Source organism: Pieris rapae, chromosome 3 (assembly GCF_905147795.1).
Source record: "Pieris rapae chromosome 3, ilPieRapa1.1, whole genome shotgun sequence".
Taxonomy (NCBI): Eukaryota; Metazoa; Arthropoda; class Insecta; order Lepidoptera; family Pieridae; genus Pieris; species Pieris rapae.
This window is the reverse complement of record NC_059511.1, coordinates 10,005,001-10,026,195: the sequence shown is the minus strand read 5'-3', so window position 1 is coordinate 10,026,195 and position 21,195 is coordinate 10,005,001. Positions and strand designations below refer to the sequence as shown.

General features: G+C 33.5%; 1 protein-coding gene across 1 annotated transcript in view; it reads left to right on the top strand.

Moving 5' to 3' along the window:
- LOC110998007 (lysine-specific histone demethylase 1A) overlaps positions 1-21,195 on the top strand; it is a 318,450-nt gene that overhangs the window by 295,501 nt on the left and 1,754 nt on the right. The window contains exons 11-14 of the mRNA XM_045634594.1: positions 11,444-11,596; positions 15,067-15,179; positions 15,560-15,683; positions 19,347-19,530. Coding sequence (XP_045490550.1) covers positions 11,444-11,596; positions 15,067-15,179; positions 15,560-15,683; positions 19,347-19,530 — 574 coding nt within the window. The remainder of the gene's footprint in view (positions 1-11,443; positions 11,597-15,066; positions 15,180-15,559; positions 15,684-19,346; positions 19,531-21,195) is intronic.

The following is a 21,195-nucleotide window of genomic DNA, read 5'->3' as shown; positions in this document are numbered from 1 at the left end:
TTCGCTCGGCATCCGTTGATGCTGATTAAATTCAACTGGATCGTTTATATTACATCAAGCCTTTATTTTGTCATTGTTTTATTTTACTTTGCAATTTTCAAGATTTGTCGCTGCCAAATAGAATTTGGTTTTCTTTGCTTTTGATTTGATGGCTTCAAGTTCAGTGTAATGTTGTCTTTCTAATTTTAAATTGGGTTATAAAAAACAAAACAATATTTTTATCAACTAATTTGTATAGCCATATATACATATAAATCCCGTATGTTTGTAAATTAGCCACATTATATGATACAGAAATTAGTTATTGTACAAAAATATGTCAAATATAAATGTGTTATGTAGAAATAAAAATAATTTAGTAAAATACTGTTTACATCTAAAAGTGGAAGAGACTGGCTGCACACAACACAGTGAATCCTAGTGTCCCCCAGTGCACTTTACTTTATCTAAATATTCCTGTGTATTGTATCTAATAAAGTTTTTTCTTTCTTTCTTTTTTACAATTACAAATTCAACAATAGAAGTACCTGTTAAATCTTCTAACGTGTCCTCATGAAATATCTGTAGACGCGTCTGTCCGAATAATGGGTCAAGCGGCGGTGACCCCGACCCTTGTCAAGTACCACTCGATTAGCTTGACGGTTACACTAATTATTACATGGTCTAATTAGCCCACTCCACCATTGCACGTCAAAAGATAAAGCTTGTTGAATGATTTGACGGGCCGTTAATGCGCCATTTTGTGTAAATGTTTTTGTATGTGGAGGAAGTTCCCGGTTCGAATATTAAAATGTTTTCGTTGAAGATTTCGGTGGTGTAATAAATTTTCTTCTGTTGAGGTTTTGAACTATAATTTTAATAATATGTCTTGGCAATATACTTTACCTTTAACAATTATTGATACATTATAATGTTATTTTTATTCACATAATCTTTGGTCTGTGACCACACAGCGAAGTTAAGCTTGCTAGCTTAATATAGCTGAATTAATAGTTTTACATATTTTATGAGTAACAGATTTGTCTCTTCTTTTATAAGTAAGAGTGTTCAGTGGAGTTGCTTGGATTAATACCCGCAGCTGAGTTTTATCATCGGAAGTCGAGGCAGAATACGAAGATCTAACCGCATCATCTTGACGTCCGTCGTTCCACTACTGAGCGTTTTACAAGGAAGTTTTTGCCGCGCACTAGCTTTGTTGAACCAGCTGCCCACTGATGTATATCCGAAACAATTCGAATTAGGGCCCTTCAATAAAAGAGAGTTCCTATGCTGAAAAAGCCATTAACGGATTCCCGAGCCCTCTGGCATTGAGTGTCTATGGGCATATCATCATATTAGAAGAGCCTCGGTTTGCATTCTGTTCTGTAAAAAAAAAAAAAATTCTCACGGGTATCCCCATAATAGCTGCGCTAAGAAAAGCAGACTCAACAAAGTGGAAAGAGATATCACTAGTAGGGTTCCTGACTGGCTTACTGTGACGTGACTTTCAGCAATGAAGATTGCGACTGAGGAGATGTAACAGAAAACTTCATTAGTATTTGTTAAGCGGTTTTATATAGAGAGCAACGAACAGTTATTTATATTGAACAACTTGATGTGAAAATACATATACTAAAAGTAGTTTAAAACTGGTTTCAGTTAAAGTTAACGTGCCCTAATCGAAAGTTTATCTTCAAAGAATCGTTCACCTTCAACATTGTATTTGAAATTGAATTTTTCTCACGAAGAGTTTCCTCCTTATTGTTGAGTTGAAGATCGATCGTTATTTTTATCGCCAGCCTCTCACCTTTACGGAGTCAAGTGGATTCTTGGTCACTTAAGTTTTAAAATATTTTTTACAGTACGTTTTTATCGTATTAAAATTGCACTTATAATTTAAAATATAATATATAAAGTATTTAGGCTATTCTTAAACTATATAGTTATAATAGTTATTAACTGGAACAAAATTACACCGGAACTTTTGATTATTTCATGATTTTTTTCAAATACATATTAATGTCCCAAGCGATATAACAACAGAGGCGAATTACAAATATAATTGAGCCATACTTATATGGAGTATTCAGTGTAATATAAGAAAATTCAACAGGCAGCGGACTTATGAAATTATTGACCATTTGCCTAAGACAAGACGTCACATTTTGAGCATTTAATTAATTCATTTACAAAGCAGTTGCAATTTTTTTTTAAATTGATTTCGTTCATATACTATATTACTTAAGAAGATTTTTTTCCCATTCTCTTGATTAGCTTAAAAAAAAATGATGAACACAGACGAGATAAGCTGTTATATTATGTACAAAATAGTTGAATGCAATAAATACTTACTTGCCAAAATAAAACACAGTCTTTTTCTTTTAGCAAAATATCATATCTACAATATTTAAGGTACTTTCCCTTGATGTCCCATATCATTGGTTCGTTTGTACATATACTTTCAGTAGTAATATTCAAGTGAAATTACAAACAACATTAGTTTAGATTGATTTATCTCAGTTTAGGGAAATTAAGTACCAGATTGCAGTTAATAAATATTAATATTGTAATTGTATAAAACATTGCGACAATAATATTTCAATGTGACAGTATAACCTATTGAATTGTAATTATTTGTGTAATGCGAAGGTATTCGTTGCAAAATAAGAGTTTAAGTAAATTAAATTATTATACGTATTTATGTAATACAATTTTATAAGTGTATCGGAATTGCAAATGTTTGATTAGAAGGCAAAGTAGACACACCTTTATAACTAGGTTCTTAACTGCATTCCTTAAGGCGCTTTTTAGGTCTGGGCCTCAGATTTGTATAATAAATTTAATAATAGGGGATCAGCCTTCTGCCCCTGACACACGTCGTCCCCTTTTTGGGTCAAAGGCAGGCCGGTTTTCAGACTATGTGTTCCTTCACCGTTCGAGCGACATGGACAGTCCATCGGCGCAGCAACCTATGACCTCAGGGATAAGAATCACACGCTGAAACCACCAGACCAATACTGCTGCATGCGCCTTATACTAGCAATTCAACTGACAAATAAACATGTCAACATGAAGCAAAGACCTCAAATAATAAATAATAATAAGACATCTCAGAAGCTGCCTTTTACAGTACAGCCAAACCTGCTTTCTAAACTAAGACGTTTTTATTTTTGTTCATTTGATAATCAAAGAGATTAACTGCTTATTAACGAAATAATCGCCCTCTAATTATTTAATTTATTAACAAAACATATTTAATGTTTTTGACGTGTATACAAAAACTGCTTGCAAAAATCCTCCTGCATTATGTGATAATATTTTAATTGGTACGACGTTTCGTATGAATGATTCCAAATTAAATATAATATCAATAATTCGAATGGAATCGGACGTGAAATCGATTTTTTAGTATTATTTTTATTTATTTTTTTTAACATTTACGTGGTCGATATTGATTAATGTTTCTTAAGATAACGTTGCCATTTGACGAGAGATATAACTACCTTAAACACATATGAAATCAGAAAACAAGGGTTTACCAATACTTAAAAGCAATTTCCACTATCCGTGCAGAAATGCATAGCGCAAACTATAAAGGAAAAATTCCGAGCTCCCACAAAGCCGAAATTGTCGGGGTCCCACGAACCGCCAATGAGAACTGGGTGTAGGAACTATGTAGGTTGTCGACCCGCAACAAATATTTCGCCAACTATTTGCATATTGGCTATTGAGGGATATTTTTTAGCTTAAGAATGTAACAAGTTCAATGTTTCCTGCATTTGAATTTAGATGATTATTCATTGTATATTTTTTAATTTAAATAATGTTATTAAAGAACAATAACATGAGAATGACATAGGTAGAACCATTTATTAACATAACACATAAATTTGGTTTGGTAGATCCTCGAGGTCGTAGGTTCACATCCAGGCTTTGCACCATTGGTTTATGTGAACATTACGTACGGTGAAGCTAAATATCTTGAGGAAAGAGGCATACAAAGTCGACGTCGTGTGTCGGGCATATTTATAGAAAAAGAAATTAAACAGATGTAGGAATCCGAGGCCGAGACCTCATGTGTTATGGCAACACAAGTTTTTTTACAATACCGCAAAAACTATATAATTAAAATTTCTATGCGTTTAAAGCAATTTGAAACGCTATGACGTTTTCGCGCAATATGTCGGGTATAAAATCAATTTTATATAATGATAAATGTGTCGTATGCGTAAAATTCCCGTCACATCGCCCCACCCATATATATCGACTGGAACCTATGCCTGTGAAGAATAAGGCGATTTAATGACGTCCATACAATGTAGTGTAGTGTAAGGTAAATTGGTATCTAGTCGAGGCGGTCTTGTTAAATGTATCTTTTATGTTTAAGATTGAATTTATGTCAACTGGAACAACGTGCCATTTTAGGAATCGTGCTTTGTGATAAATTGTCACGGCTTGGGTGGTGCATGAAATTTTATTGTAGCGAATTATGTATTTATTCAAGAAGGAAACATGACGTAACAGATAGAGGTATGAAAAAAGAAATGTTATATCATCATTTCTCCCAAATCAGTAGGCAGATACCACGGATCTCCTGCTTCATCAATGTGTCCTCATCGAATATGGATACTTTTAAATTGTTCCTTCTCTGACCTCCTGGGTTTTGCCTAGGTATGTACGTAATGGCCTACCCAACCTGATTACACAAAAATAAATGTAAGTTATAGAAGTTTAGAGAAGTGTTCTGAAATTGCTTCATAGATGAGATAAAATGTCATCAAAACATAACTAAGGTAGAATAGAAGATAAAATATGTAGTAATTATAAATAAATAAGACTTAAAAACAACACTTTAGTGCAAAATCAATGTTTTTCATCGCACAGTAGTTAGTTTATCCGACGTGTCATAATACAAATTCAGCATGTTGTATGTTAAATAAGTTTCAGACAAACTCTCATCCCTGAGGTCGTAGGTTCGATCTCCGGCTGTGCAACAATAATCTTTCGTGCATAGAACGACACTCGATCGTACTGTAAAGAAAATATCGTTCGTAAACCGACATGCTTTAGACCCAAAAAAGTCGACGGCAAGTGTCAGGCACAGAAGGCTGATCACCTACTTGTCTGTTAGGAAAAATAAATAATCACGAAATGTACCTATATGTAACTTAGAAAGTCGTAGCTCCATTATTTATATTACATTACATGAAGTGTTCGACTTCCATTCCTAAGACCCGTGAAGTTTTGAGTCTCAGAAGAGTCTTAGTTAAGAAAATCTATTCGTTTACAGGCTCGAACGCATGACTCCGGGATTGTGATTCGCTAACCTAAGCGCGTACGATTATGTATATACGAGTTTTATGAAAACAACTTGAAAAGCATCGATATTACAATAGAATTAACAACCGCAATTGCACGTATCACTTGACAAGCAACTAATCTTGCTGAATTATGCATAATTGTTCGCTTAGTTTGTCTTTGCACCATTCGTGGTCTCCTTTTATTGTGCTTAGGGCTGCCATACGTTAGCATTTGAAGCGTAACGAGGCACAGGTCTGTGGGTTTTTGATTCAAGTTGAATTGTAGCACTGCATTCATACGTGTCGCACGTAAATCTAGCTAATTCTAATATATGCTGTTTCACATTTCATGGCTTTATATAGTAATCTTTAAATAGTGCCACATTACAAGAGCTCACAAGCAATTAGCTGGATTTTAATTATTTTGTCTCTAATATGTTTGATTCCTGGAAAAATAATTTAGTAGAAGATGACTGAGAAAATGAGTGACTAATAAGTGGGATATACCCGGCAACCATGGAAGGTGAAATTGTGTTGGTGGGGAAATGCGTTACGCTTTCCCGCGGCACGGTTGCCTCATAGTGAAGGGTTATGTGGAGCTCGCTGTGAGTACCCACTTAATCCCCACGGCACCACCAGTAATCGCCCGAGGACACGGTAAAAGCGTAGCTTTGTTCGCATTCAGGTACGCGATCAGCCGTTATCTCCCAGTCTTCTACGGCCTCGAATGATGTGGTATGAACCTCGGCATAGCATGGGCCATTCACATTGGCCAATTCACCCCGTTTTATAAAGCTGGGGGAGGCCAGGTAACGGACGAACATGCGTGGCGAATGTCTTGAGTTGATGAAGCAAGAGCGGTCTGTTAGAACCGTAGCAAGTGGAGATCCGTGGTCTCTACTCCTTCCTTCCTTACGTACCCCTTCGAGGAAAGGAAAAGGCACGATGAAATTAATTAAAAAATAATAGCAGAGTTACGTAACAAAAATAGCGATACCACTAGACTTCATTTTTTTTAATTATTCAAAATAAACTCTGTACAATTTGATTTCTGACTTGATACGAATATAAGTTTGAAAAGACTACATCAAACGTTTCGGGTTGATTTGCATTTTTAAATATAATACATAAATTGCGTAGTTAATAGTTTTATGTTCGCCATGTTGAATCAATCTGGTATCAATTTAAAGTATTTTGAGTGCTTTGAATTTATAATATATCGGAAAAGTTTTTGCACGTTTAATTGTGTTTGCTTAAAACATGTAAGAGTGATTTTATTTTATGTATTTTAGTTTGTTTATATACGATTATCGGAACACCGACGTAGTTCTAACCATTAGGCTGAATTGACATTTAAACTTTTTCGCTGAAATGAGTTATACACATATTGTTCTTATGCCGCGCTCTCTCTCTATTTCTGGAGACTTCTAATGTAGAACTGTAATTTAAGTTAGCAGTAATTAAAAAAAGGCAAAATTACATTTCTGTATACGATTTGTGTTAATCAATTAATTAAATACTTTTTGTATTCTCATCAAAAGCGAAAATAATTCGTTTCTTAATTGGAATTCAATTCATCTAAATAACGCTTTGAAATTATATATGGCTATACTTCAAACTGTTAATTTGTTTGATGTTTCGTTTGGTTCACTATCCGTTAACTGGTGACGTCAGCGAAATAGAAATTATTAATATGTGTTTATTTTGTTAGCAAAATTTATCTATTCAGCTATATCCTGTGATAAACAAATTTAAGCAACAGTAGCCGACGACAATTTTTTTTTATAATTAATCTTACAGCTGTAGTATACAATAAAAAATTTCGACAGTATACAAAGTCAAACAGAATATATATATTTATGTGACAGATCTGCAGTCACCTAGGATGTTGAAAAATCTAATGCAGTATTTCTGAATTCTGTTTATTGATCATATTTTGACCCAGGTCGGTTTATCTCTATCGTGCGAAATAATTATTGTTTTGGCATATATCCAATAATCGTAGAGAGTTTTTCTTTATTTAATATAGCAGACTCGGCCAAGCGTTGCTGTGGCTAAGGTTTTTGTTATATTACATAGTAGTAAATTAATCAAGGGAAACCGTAGGAGAACTTATGTGAAACGTTGGTACCACGACACGGACCTAAACTAAACTACCTTTAACTCAGCGCCATCTGTTAGAATTGTATCAAATAATAAACAAATGTTAATGTTATCGTAATTTTAGTAAGGATGCCTATTTTTTTTGAAAATGAAATATAGCCTATGTCACTCAGGAATGATGTAGCTTTCCAACAGTGAAAGAATTTTTCAAATCTGCCAAGTAGTTTCGGAGCCTATTCAATTCATACAAACAAACAAAAAATCAAACCTTTCCTCTTTATAATATTAGTATAGACAAGTTTTAGTCACTAATTCCTATATTTATGGATTGCTCAGAATCGAGATATATTATGAATCGTATTGGATCTTAACCCTAAGCCTAGTGGCTATTAACACTGAGATCGGCCGTTTCAACCGCGGCTTTGCAACAATGGAGTAAAGAAAATGTCATGAGAAATTTCACTTGTTTTAGTGATTTTGTTGTGTTAGACCGACAGCGTATCAATGGAACAGATGCGGAAGCCCGAGGTGAAAACCAAAAACGAATACGCGATACTAGATTATTATTATTAATTATTTGGTTCGACTTTTTTATGATATATATTTAAATTATTTAAAAGATTATAATCCAGTCCCTTTACAAAAACCAAATTAAACAGAACGAAAAATAAAAAAATTAAGCGACTTACATTTAATTTATATGAAATCTTTGTTGAGTTTCTATTTGAGAAAAGTGAGGACATAAAATATTAAGTTTGCAAGTTGCTACTCCCGTCACGAGTGCTGGTAGACGATTTCGACGGTGTCGCCATTACGGGGACTCTAGAAATATATTCGTACGACAATCAGAACATTAATGCGCTAACATTCGATATTATTTTTTCTCTGTATATTATACATTGCGCAAAATGTCATAAGAGTTAACATTAATAATAAAACATATTTTTGTAATTTAATGTAATAATAAATAAAAATATTGTAGTACTGCACTTTAAGCGATTTTCAATGCGTTATATTTATGGTTTGTAAAAGGTTCGATTTTAATAACAAGTAAGTATGTTATTGAAGGCTTAGTAGGCTAATACGATATATCATTTAAAAATAAGTAAGTAATATGTCCATTTGGAGTTTTCAGGATATAGTAAACGTTTAGACGATGCTGTTTCGTCTTGGGAATCGTGATTATATTCCTAAGTTTAAATGTGAATAAATGTATGGAGTCCCAAAGAAATCCACTCAAAGTTATTAAATTAAACTACAATAGACAACTCCGTTCATGGCTATCAACCTAATTGAAAACTACAGAGTGCTCGCCAGCGTTTGACGTAAATTTTTAAATGTATATTCGAAGAAGAGATTTTATTATCTATGTATCTCTGTAGACGTTGGTATTCTGTGTCAATATTTATTTAGCTGAATAGTTTATCTTGCATCCAGTTGAGATTAGTGACAATCATTTTAGTTGCAGCTACAATTCTTTTTCTTGAGTACTTCATTTCTGAAGGTCGTGGTGGCGCTGCACAACTTCCTCCACTCTACCCTGTCTTCTACTGTGCCTGGGTGATGGTAAGACCTGAAAGGGCCTTTACTTAATCGGTTCAGTCAGTAGGGGATTGGTGCTTTGCACTTTGCACAATAAGTTGTCTAAACTTTCTGGGTCGCGTGTTACATGTACAAAAAACAATGCCAATAGACGATTTTTTGTCTTTGTATGGCCAATACTACATTTTCAGAGCATCATCCTTCCTTTTTTAATAGCTCCCACAAAATAAATGCAAAAAGTAATTGGTCAGCCTTTTTTTATTACTATTATATTAGTTCGTATTTGCTTTTTTAAATGAGTAGCGAGAGTTTTTTACGCCGACTTTTTTTCTCAGCCTACACACTATGTCTTCTTTGCCGATGAGTAGGGATGCCTACACATTCAAATTTAATGATGGGGAGAAAGTGATATCTGTCTTTCTTATGTTCCATAATAAATGTATTTATTTTTTTATTTTACTAGCGACATAATTAAAACAACTTAAATTTTGTCGGCTCAGTATATAGAAGAATTATGTGTAAAAAATATATGTTTGTAGTACATAATCTACAGAGATCAACCGTTATAACGTTATCAGTAATTCAACTGATTCCGATGATTAATCTCCAACGCATCATTTGTTTGATGTATCGTGATTGTGATAAATTAACTTATCCCACATTGTTTTAACAGACGTATAATTTTTAATCAATTTGCATCCTATGTCACGTGACAGTCGTTATTTCCGAACACATTTTTCATTAATATTAATGACACTCGCGAGTGCCACGGCTCCCGTCGTATCTCATCAATTAACACGATTGTATGGATTATCGATAACACGATGTTATTTTCACATTAATCGGTGGCCGTTGTAGGTAATGGTATTTGGATCGAATTATCATAGTCAGTTAAGCAATTTCATTAGTTTACAGTTCGCAGACGCATGATTCTGTAATGGATATCAAGAAATTTCACTAAAGCATTCGTCTTTTAATCGGCTTTGTAATCAGATTAGGAATTAATTGATCATCTAAATGAATGCGGATTTAATCGTATAGAGATACGTCGTAGTCGTATATCGTAATTGAATTTAAATCCATCACGGAAACTAGGCCGTTGGGGTCAATGCCCGTTTGACATAATTACTATCGAACCAACTTTATTGTCCCCTAATTGAAAATATAATTCCGTACTTCAGATTGGACCCCAATTATTTCTGTATTTTTAATTCACACTCGTAATCATTGTGTTGGGTCTTTGTTTGTCAATGTCTCGTTAATTTTGTAGACTGGTAAATGTTGTGATATATTGTGAAAGTTACGTGTTATGAGCTTTTAGTTAAATTGTACTGGCGTTTTAATATTATTGGTTTTAACAAGGAGCTACTCGTGAATAACTATAAACCCAGTATTACTGGATACTACGATCTTCATAAAAAAGTTTTTTTATATTTCTTTGTAGGAATAAAATGGATTTATGTGCTTAACACCCATATATTTTAGGATCTAAAACGTGACATCATTTTCGCGATCTTTTTCTCGTTTTTCACTAGATTTTCTTGCATTGTACGAATATGTGGTCGTCACGGAAGAAAACTATTGCACTTTTAAAAGTTGATATTGCGAAACATACCTTAATTTTTTATAATATTAAAAACCTTTAACAAAACTCAGTAACCGAGTACATTTGAAAATATTCATAATTAACAGAACGCAAAGTATTAAGAAGGCTTTCAAATCTCACGGGGAAATGCAATGGAATGGAAAAGCTTATTTCATTTAATTAAAAACAAATTCCAAAGTTTTATATTTTTATTCTCCTGGTTTACTAAAATCAAGTCATGGAATTAAATTCTTATTTATTTTATCGTTAGAACATTCGTAGCATTTTTTTCGATTTTAACGGGACATATATTCCCGAAAACAATTGTTTTACTATTATTTAATTTATATACCTATGTATTTTATTGAATTACCATATTTCTACAGCTAAATGCCTGCTTCAATTGTTTAATAATGTTTTTTGACATTTCTTTCTTCATATATATAACTACTTACCAACCTACTACTACGTTACTCTATCGCCTACATATTGGTGTGTGTGATTTTTATATTAATACATTATATATTTAATCTTTATATGTATTAATCTTTATTAATACATATATGAAAAGGAGAAACTTTGAAATGGGTCCAAAATTGTTTCTTAACATAACAAGTGTGACATATGAACAATCATTATTACAAGTTAATAAACAGAAAATGAAAATAAATTTTAAAAGTTTGGTTCCTGTGACAGTGTACCTTTAACGCTGGAAACTTTACCTCGTTGTATTGCGATACTTATATGTTGAGCGAGGAAAGCACCAACTCTAGCTATCACGTACTATCTAGCAGGCCAACTTAAATTTGTAAGTAGTCCTGTGCAATTGAACCCTCGGCTGAAGTCTCAACAACACAGAAAAAAAATTTCTTTCTTTATAATATAAGTATAGATATTAACTATTCATATTTAATTTTAATACTAATTGTTTCAGTTCGCAACGGATACTCCTGTGTTCCGGTGGCCCTGGCTGAGGGCTTGGATATTAGGCTCGGTACTTCTATCACTGAGATTTCGTATGGAGGGCCGGGAGTCTCTGTGAAGGCAACTAATCCCAGGGTACCAGGACAGACTCAAACATTCAAGGGTATTTCATTTTTCTATCTACAAAATTACAAATCTTCAATAAAATTATTATTTGAAGTAATCACACTGAGCAGTGTAAACATGCGACCCATCTCGGAGGCTATGCACCAAAATTTTCGTTTCATTGTAATCCTAGAGTTACTAGAACTAAAAGTCTTCTATACGTACCTACGGCTCGCTTATCTGATATTACTGATGATGAAAATATTGATAAATTTTACAACAGTCTTTCGATTTGCCTTATACCGCTTTGTTTATCGTGCTCTTAATTAGATACGGTTTTCAGTTTTTTTTCCCTGGCCAGCTCGCTTGTGTTCTAATATTATTGATGTGTTTTATGTAGGATAATTGGTGTGGGTATTATTTTGGCGTTCTATCGAATTAGTAGTACCTAACTGTTAAGGTAGAATAATGTAGTGGAATAAATAAATAAATAAATATTTGTAAAATTAGATATCATATTTTCTTGTATAATAATTTATTGCATAGACGTTGGTTAAGAACTTATAAATAAATGAGCCTTTCTATGTATGCACAAAGCAGTCATTAGAAATTCCACTCATATCACCTCGATGTCCGTCGTTCCACGACTAAGGCAGTTTTGCCGCCCATCAACACTATGTCGAATCATCTGACCGCTGAAGTATTACCGAACCAATTTGACTTAGGGTCTTTTAAGAAAAGAGCGTACGAATTCTTAAAAGGTCGGCAACGCACTTGCGAGACCTCTGGCATAATATCTATGGGGGGCGTTATCACGGCTCAGAATCAGACACTGAAATTTGTTGCATGTATGGTATTTTTTTGAAAAGACATAACTTAAATAATCAAGGCTTACAGTACATTTCTTTATAGCTTTCAGTTTTATTTACTACTAGTATAAGTAAAAATAAATATTCTCTGATTTTGTTCATTAAATCAATTTTAATAATTTATGTAATCTCTTGCTCACCTAAATATAAAAAAATAAAATATTTAATCAGTATTAATATTCATATGTCGTTATGCGAACAAATTTGCGGTCCCTTCGCAGCTAAATTATGCGCAGATGACAGTTACATACGATTGTAATCTATAAACTGTCAATTGATTCCTGTTTAATTTTTATTCGGAAATGATTGGGAACAAATTATGTTCGTTCCATTGTGAGTATAATACGGTGATTATGGTAATGAAGACGATTAATTCTAGTACATTTAGATTCAACAGTAATAAGTGGTATGAATTTAATTTCATGACATATTGAGTAGCTATCATTCGATCATGGTTTCAAAAATTTTATGTAATAAGTTTTTTTTTTAATCATTATATTAAACTGCACCCATTGCACCCATAATACTGTAAACTAACTCAAGTTAATCTCTTAGGTCTATTGTACGATATTTGTAAGCAACCCAAAATATATCATCACCATCATCTCTTTTTTCGTTCCTGTCTGGATGTAGGCCTCCTCTATTTTCCTTCAGTACGCCGAGGCCTTTGAAAAATATATACAGAGATACAAATGTCTTTGTACCTGATTAAGATATGTCCCCTGTAGCCTAACCACTAAAAAGATTATTATGATGATTTATTAAAGACATATGATTCACAAGATACCATTTGGGGCGTATATGATTTTATTTATAATACATTGGTTGGACCCGCTTCCCAATTTCCGCTTTACAGTATTTTCATTACGATTTAAGCACTTAATAATTGAATTCCAAGCCATAGATGTGAAATTCTTATAATAAAAGCAGTAGCTTATTTAAATTTAGCTTTGCCATGATGGTCTTTTTTAGCGTTGAAAAACAATATAAAACAGTACTTGTGCCCTCTGCATAATCAAATGTCCTATGTATAAAAGATCCAACGATCCGTCGTAAAACAAAAATTAGATTTACGTAAAATATGGAGGCAGCACGCTGGAAATAGGGCGTCAGTGGTCATATTAAGGGACCCTATCAGAATTTACAAGAGAGAGCGCCTTGTAATTTTCTTTATCGTCGGCTTATTTGCAAGTCTAAATCGCTAATTTCACTTTGATGAGCCGAAAAAATACGTTCCGGTTACTTTGGAAACAATATTTGAAATTGTATTGAGACTGTCGAGGGAATGTTATTTCGTGTAACTGAAGCTGTATCATATTTTTTGTATTTTATTTAATTTGAATATATTTAATGATAATGATAATGAATGATATATTTAATGATAATGACGCCACTCACGCGAGCGATACAAATAATTAACATAATTTCTGTTGAGGTAGACTTATTTGTTTATACACTGGCTCATTTCGCAAGAGTCGCTTGCTATATTGTTAGTGGTAGATTTAGGCATATTTTTTTGTAATTTTTGCATTTTTTAATGTACTTTTTTAATACTTTTATTTAGGATAATTGGCGTGAGTATTATTTTGGTGTTCTATGGAATTAGTAGTTACTGTTAAGGTAGAATAATGTAGTGTTTTCATAACTTTCATGTTGAATAAGCAAAAGTATTCTCAATATTATATTACCTAAACATAACTCAAACCTTGTTCAAAATTAAACAATGTATTCTTTCTAAAAGACTATGACAGAAACATAAGCCGTGTTCATTCACTTGTAGTGTCACAAAGGAAAAACCTCACAATTAGAGTGAAGTGAGCTTTATTTGGCATGTGTAGGCCGAAGCTTTGTTAGAGCTTTCACGGCAATTGCGGCGCCTCAGGCACCTTTGGTTAGGCGTTTTATATAGACATTTGATGGGCGGACAGTTTGTTCGAAATAGTAGTTTTTAAGAAAATTGTTTGCGTTTGTGAGCGTTTCAAAATAGACAATGGCTGTCTATTTGAAATACTGTTTCTTTGTTATCTATATATAACAAAGAAATTATAATTATATATATGTAATTATGTTAATGATACGTTTTCATATATATGAGCATAATGGACGACTAATACACAATTTTATTATATTGTACACGATTATGACAAACATTTTCTGGCAAAATTTACGTTTAGCAAGATATAATCATTTAGTGGATTTTTGATGATGAGTGATTCGAAATAATGAGGTAGTTTAAAATTTAATAACAAATATGTTAAAATAAATTAGGAATTCAGAGTCGATAACAAGCGCAAGTAAGACAGCCGAAACAAAATTTTCATTACAAACCTGTGGAACATATTGTTGAAGTCATCTGGGTTTTTACTTTCCTAACACCCTTTCCACCACCACCTTCTGATGCCTTAATCATCACCAATCATCACAAATATGTCCTCTAATATTATATTATAACATTGTAGGTTTAGTAGGGATCCTTATTTTCTTCATACAATTAAAAAGATTAATCAATGATAATGTATCAAATGGTGATAGAATTTTTAAAACTTACCAATAAATTCTACATTCCAATCGAAATTAGCCGTCATGGTAATTGGTCGGTTTAAACAAAATTTTCTGTATTATTTTTCGTTAACAGTTGTAAATTGAACGTTTATTTCAGGCGATGTAGTTCTATGCACTCTGCCGCTCGGCGTTCTCAAAGTGGCTGTGGCTAGCAATGGACAAAATCAGCAGAACTTTGTCCAGTTCGACCCGCCGTTGCCTGATTGGAAGGTTTGCTAACTTACCCGTAACATAGTTACCTGCTTGCTCCCAGTTCTAGAACTGTTTCATGACAATATTCGTAGCCTATTTAGTATTGGGAAACTATTTATTATTGCCGTCTAAGTTTAATTCTTTCGATATAACGTATGAAAAAGTAAAGAAATCTTAATGATATAATAGAACTTTAATTATCTACATGGTACATTTTCTTATGAGTTCCTTTCTGCTGAATACTTGCTTAATTAAATATTTATGTATGTATCTATGTGTCTTCGAGAACGAGGCCTATATAAATGCCTGGGTTTATAATCTCCTATTACTTGAGCTTTCTAACAGAATTATTAATGTTAATCAAAGTGACGGATTTTGATAGAATATTAATCTTCTAGGTGTCAGCAATCAAGCGTCTGGGATACGGAAACTTGAACAAAGTTGTTTTGTGCTTCGAACGCATTTTCTGGGACCCCAGCGCTAATCTCTTCGGTCATGTGGGTACAACTACGGCAAGCAGAGGTTAGTTTTTAATGTAATATATATTTATAAGTTATAAAAAAATAATTGTATAAGAACGATATTGTGTGACTAGTGAACTAGTAAATCCATTAGGCATGTGTGAACCACGATTCAAGCTCAAATTTTATAGCCTTTGATAATAGCTATACGTCAAAGTTCTTCTTTCAAAGTTTTATTAAAATGCCAGCAACGCACTCGCGAGCCCTCTGACATTGAGAGTGTCAATGGGCGCCGGTATCACTTACCATCAGGATCTCTCTTGATAATCGGAAGTACTCTTGTACTGTCCGTTTGCCCCGTGTTCTTTAAAAAAAAAGTTTCTGTTTTTTTGTTTTATAAAGAATATTATATTTATAGAAACAGGGCCAATAATTCTCTTCATCATTCATCATATTTTTAAATATAGAAGCAGCCTAATAATACATTTTAGAAACCCCTATATGCTAAAATAGCTACGTAAAGTCAGGTAAAAATAATACTTTCTATTTGAATAATTGTATTTTTATTCAATAAACTTGTCAAAGCTGGCTCATTCTGAAATTGACAAAATCCAGCAATAACCTAAAAGCTCCTGAAAGCGCTTTATTGTTTAAAAGCATTGCGTAAATAATTCCCGCAGCTATAATATTCAGCGACAGGCAGCAAAATATATCAATATTAAACTACACCCAAAAGCCACAAATTAACCGACACATCTCGGCTCCCCAAGGATGCCACTCGTAAATTATTTCGGTGTAAATAGTGTAAAACGTAGAAACAGCGGTGGTCGACGCGATAACGAATTAAAAGCTGAATAATTTAACGCCAACGCAACCCTGAGGGGAGCTGCTGGTGATAAATCACTACTGGGACAAGACATTTTTACGTTATGCTTTAGTACACCTTGGCTCTTTGTGTTTAGGCTAACTTCATTTAGTACGTACGTAGTATCACATTTGGGTTGGACAAGATATAGCCAGGTCGATGTGATATGTGTCGTGATATTTAATTAGTGATACTACGTTTAACATGTCAGTGACACTGACTGTTACTGACATTTATTTAACGTATTTTTTAATATTTTTTATTATGATATATCTTAATATATATAAATCTCCTGTCACGATGTTTGTCCGCGATGGACTCCTAAACTACTTAACCGATTTTAAATGAAATTGGCACACCGTGAGTAGTCTGGTCCAACTTAAGAGATAGGATAGCTTAGATCTTTAATTATAGTCGCAATTTTATGTTATTGCAAATTATTTTTACAATTCTAACAGATGGCGCTGTTTTAAAAGTACCAACGTTTCACTTTAGTTCTCCTACCGTTTCCCTTGAATAGTTTACTTCTATGTAATATAACAAAAACCTTAGCCACAGCAAGGCTTGGCCGAGTCTGCTAGTAATAGTAATAATTTCTTTTGAACGGTGAAGAAATACATTGTGAGGAAAGTGGTTTACCATAGACCCAAAAATTCGACGGCGTATCGATAAAATACAGATAGACAAATGTTTATGAAATAGATTCAGAACCTAAAAACGTTGGGACTGATTTATTTAAGTCAAATAGGAAATCCTAGTGAGTGCTAATGCAATTTCCTACTGTACGTATAGATGTTTTTTTTATTTAATAGATTGTGATTTTTATTATTATTTTACAATGATTTTGATACACGGGAAATTGTTTTCTCTCATTTCCTTTGTTTCTCGACTTTGTTCAGTCTACGCTTAACATAAGTGAGTACTTGAACAGTGTAATAGGAGTCGACTTCCCATTTCAAGGGAACTCATTGAATATAAACCAAGCGCAAAGCAAATTCTTGCCATTAAATTAGTATCAACAACTCAAGTCGGAAGATAAGCCTTTGATAAGACTCTGGCATCGAGAGTGTCTATGGGCGGCGGTATCACTTAACATCAGGTGAGCCTCCTGCCCGTTTGCCCCCTGTTCTATAAAAAAAATAATAATAATATTAATATAGAATTTAATCCATATCAAATAGGTTTAGATCAAAAGAACTCCATTAATAAAATTTGTATGATCTTAAACATAAAGGGTGTTTAAATAATTAGTTAATAAAAAGTTCTAATGGCAGTTTTCAAAATTATCAGGTGAGATCGTAAGAACTGGTACAAGTTCGTTTGTAGTTTTTTTTTCAAAATTGCAAGGTTTTAGGGCGTAAGCGTTGAGTATCTGATTGTATGTTGTATCACGAATTATGTGGGAATTCACACTGAATGATTACGAACGAGCATAATTACTGCGTTGGAAACAACATTTTAAAAGTAATTTTGTTGTGTTGCGAAGATCAATTATGTGCAAATAATTCGATGTAAATGCGATCGAAGGTATATATTTGATTCAATCTTTATGTTTATATTTATTTATTAACAGATAATATAATATGGCCTTTCAACTAAAAATAGTCTATAAAATTTTCAGTAAACCTTTTCCTATCTTTTATATTATATAGATACTATTTATTGCGTCTGGTTATAATTCTAACAGTGTTGGCTTAGTGGTATCAGCCTGCGACTCTGATCCCTGACGTCGTAGGTTCGATACCTGGCTATGAACCAATGAACTTTCTTCATATGTTCGCATTTAACATTCACTCGAACGGTTATACCTTAAAAGTCAAAGACGTGCGGCAGACACAGGTGGCAGATCACCTACTTGCCTATTAGATTAACAAATGATCACGAAACGGATATAGAAATCTGAGGCCTAGACCTAAAAAGTGCATAGCGCCACTGACTTATTTATTCCATAATTTTACCGTATTCGTAAATGCTTACTAACAAAAATTACTATTCTTAATTCAAATCATGTCTTACAACTTGTATTTCACAAAAAAAATACGGTTAATAAAAATTATTGAAAGCTATATTTGTCGTATATCATACACCTATATTAGTACAGTTTTCCATTACACATTGTTAAGAGCCAGGTTTATAAGTTTTAAGCTGGCGTCCGTCGAAGCCTGAAAAGGGTTGGACTTAACCGACTTAGATTAACTTTTGTTATAAGACTTTTAGATTACAATAGATAGGTTTCCTAAGTTCAGATAAAATTAAAATTAAAAGTTCATGTAATTCAGTTAGTCGAGGTTTTACGTAATTTATGTTTCATTTAAGATCATAAGACCAGCGTGCAATTCTCATACCTAAGGCCGTAGGTTCAATCCCCGGCTATGCACTAATGGACTTTCTATGTGCGCTTTTAACATTCGATCGAACGGTGAAGGAATCGTGAGGAAACCGACACTTCTTAGTGTGTCAGACACAAGTGGCTAATTACCTACTTGCCTATTAGATTGAAAAATGATCATGAATCAGATTCAGAAATCTGAGGCCAAGACCTAAAGAGGTTGTAGCGCCACATATTTGTTTAAATAAATCTTAAAACTGTTTTAATAAATACTAATATATTTATATTCTATACTAAGTTTGACTGATAGGATTAAAAGAATTTAATGTTTACATAAGTGATCGTCTCAAGCAATTCAATACAAGTGTCTCTGACTACTTACGGGGGCTGTTTCATACTCATGTATTAACGCAAAATTTGAGAAACAATAAACATTTTTATTTTATTTTTAAGCAAGAGAAGAAAGAATAAAACACCTTTTCCTCCCAATATTTCTTCTACTTATGATTGAAACATTTTTTTTCTTTTAGGTGAATTATTCCTCTTCTGGAACCTGTACAGCGCTCCGGTGTTGCTGGCTCTTGTCGCTGGTGAGGCAGCCGCGGTGATGGAGAACGTCACTGATGACGTCATCGTTGGGCGCTGCATCGCCGTGCTGAAGAGCATCTTTGGTCACGCTGCTGTACCCCAGCCAAAGGAATGTGTGGTTACTAGGTTAGTTCCTACTCCAATAAAGTTAAATTTGTTATGCGACTGCCAAATGGAGAAGAGAATTCATGTTATCTAATAAAAATGCCTCTTTTAATTAAAAACTTTATTTGTCTTTGTTAATGTCTTTCACTCTTCATTCTTTAATTGGATAGTGGCGGTCATTGCTCCAAATTTCTTTAAACTATTGACAGTGAAATGGGCAATTATTACATAGCACTAACCAACAGCAGTGTTGGTAGTGGCTTGAGCGTGCAACTCTCACTCCTAATGATGTAGGTTCGAAGTGTGTGCGTGAATGGACTTTCTTTCTATGTCGCATTTCTCCGTGGAGGTAAACATCGCGAGTTAACGGGCTTGCCTTAGACCCAGACAGTCGACGGCTTGCGTCAGGCACAGGATTACCTAACTTGCCTATTAAATTGACAATTGCTCACGAAACTGATTATTTAATTATATAACATTGTCGTAGTGTATATATCTTAATATATATATTTTTTGTGTGCGTGTGTATGTGACTGAACTCCTCCTAAACGACTGGACCAATTTTGATGAAATTTTTTGTGTGTGTTCGTGTAGATTCGAGAATGGTTTAGATTCACAATTTTGTCCGCTGGACAATGTTTTTTTTAATTAATTAGTAGTTGTTGATTTTGGAATGTTTTACATTGGATCCGACAGACGGCGCTACCATCGCACTGTCAAATTTTAAATAATATTCGAATTTTAATTTTAGTCTGTCCCGACAGTTAGCGCTGCGATCAAATTAAAAAAAAGTTTTGTTATCATTGTGTTATTGTAGACCATGTGCTGGATCGTTAGATATTGTCATAACATTTGAATAATAATTTTCATCAAAATGGTCCAGAATGTTTTAGCTTATTAAAAAAAGTTTGAAATTTTCAAATTAAAGACGTGTAGACAGGACAACGTCTGTCGGATCCGCTAGTTTTTCTATAATAAACATCTTGGAAGTCCTCCATAATGTATGACGATGCAAGAATAGCTTGATGTACGAGTGTTTTCGTATGCGGATCGCAATTCGAGCGCATTGTGCGAGCGACATAAAGTAGAGCGATGTACATTTGCGTCTGCGCAATTGTGTGGTAATAGCATCGTTCGACACATAGTTTATGTGAACGGATTCCATTTGACTTAGTATTTTGAAAATATACTAAGTTAAATCAAATCCTGAACTCGGGTGAGGTATTAATATAATGAATGATACAATTGTTTGTTATTAATGTATGATTATTAAACAAGTACTCAAAGTTATTTACGCAAGTTACTTCTTTATAATGTATGTGTACAATAATGTAAAATTAGTTTTTCTTACAAATATAATAAAATTAAAGTAGTTTAGTAGGTAGTTCGGCTCTGTACATCGAGAACGAACAACGTATATGGCGAGAGAACGTTAAGGTATTTGCTACCGAGGCTAATAAATAGTCTACCCAATCACATAATAGATAGCCTAACACTAATCAACATAAACTCTAAGTTAAAATACTACTACTTCTATATGCATTTGTCGCGCTCCCAAACAAGACTGTTATGGTTACGTTAATACAAACCACATCCGTTTTCTAATGTAACATACTGTGATGTTTTATATTATTTTGTAAATATAGAAAGAAAAATAGCCTATACAAAGTTGTAGGCTTTGGATCG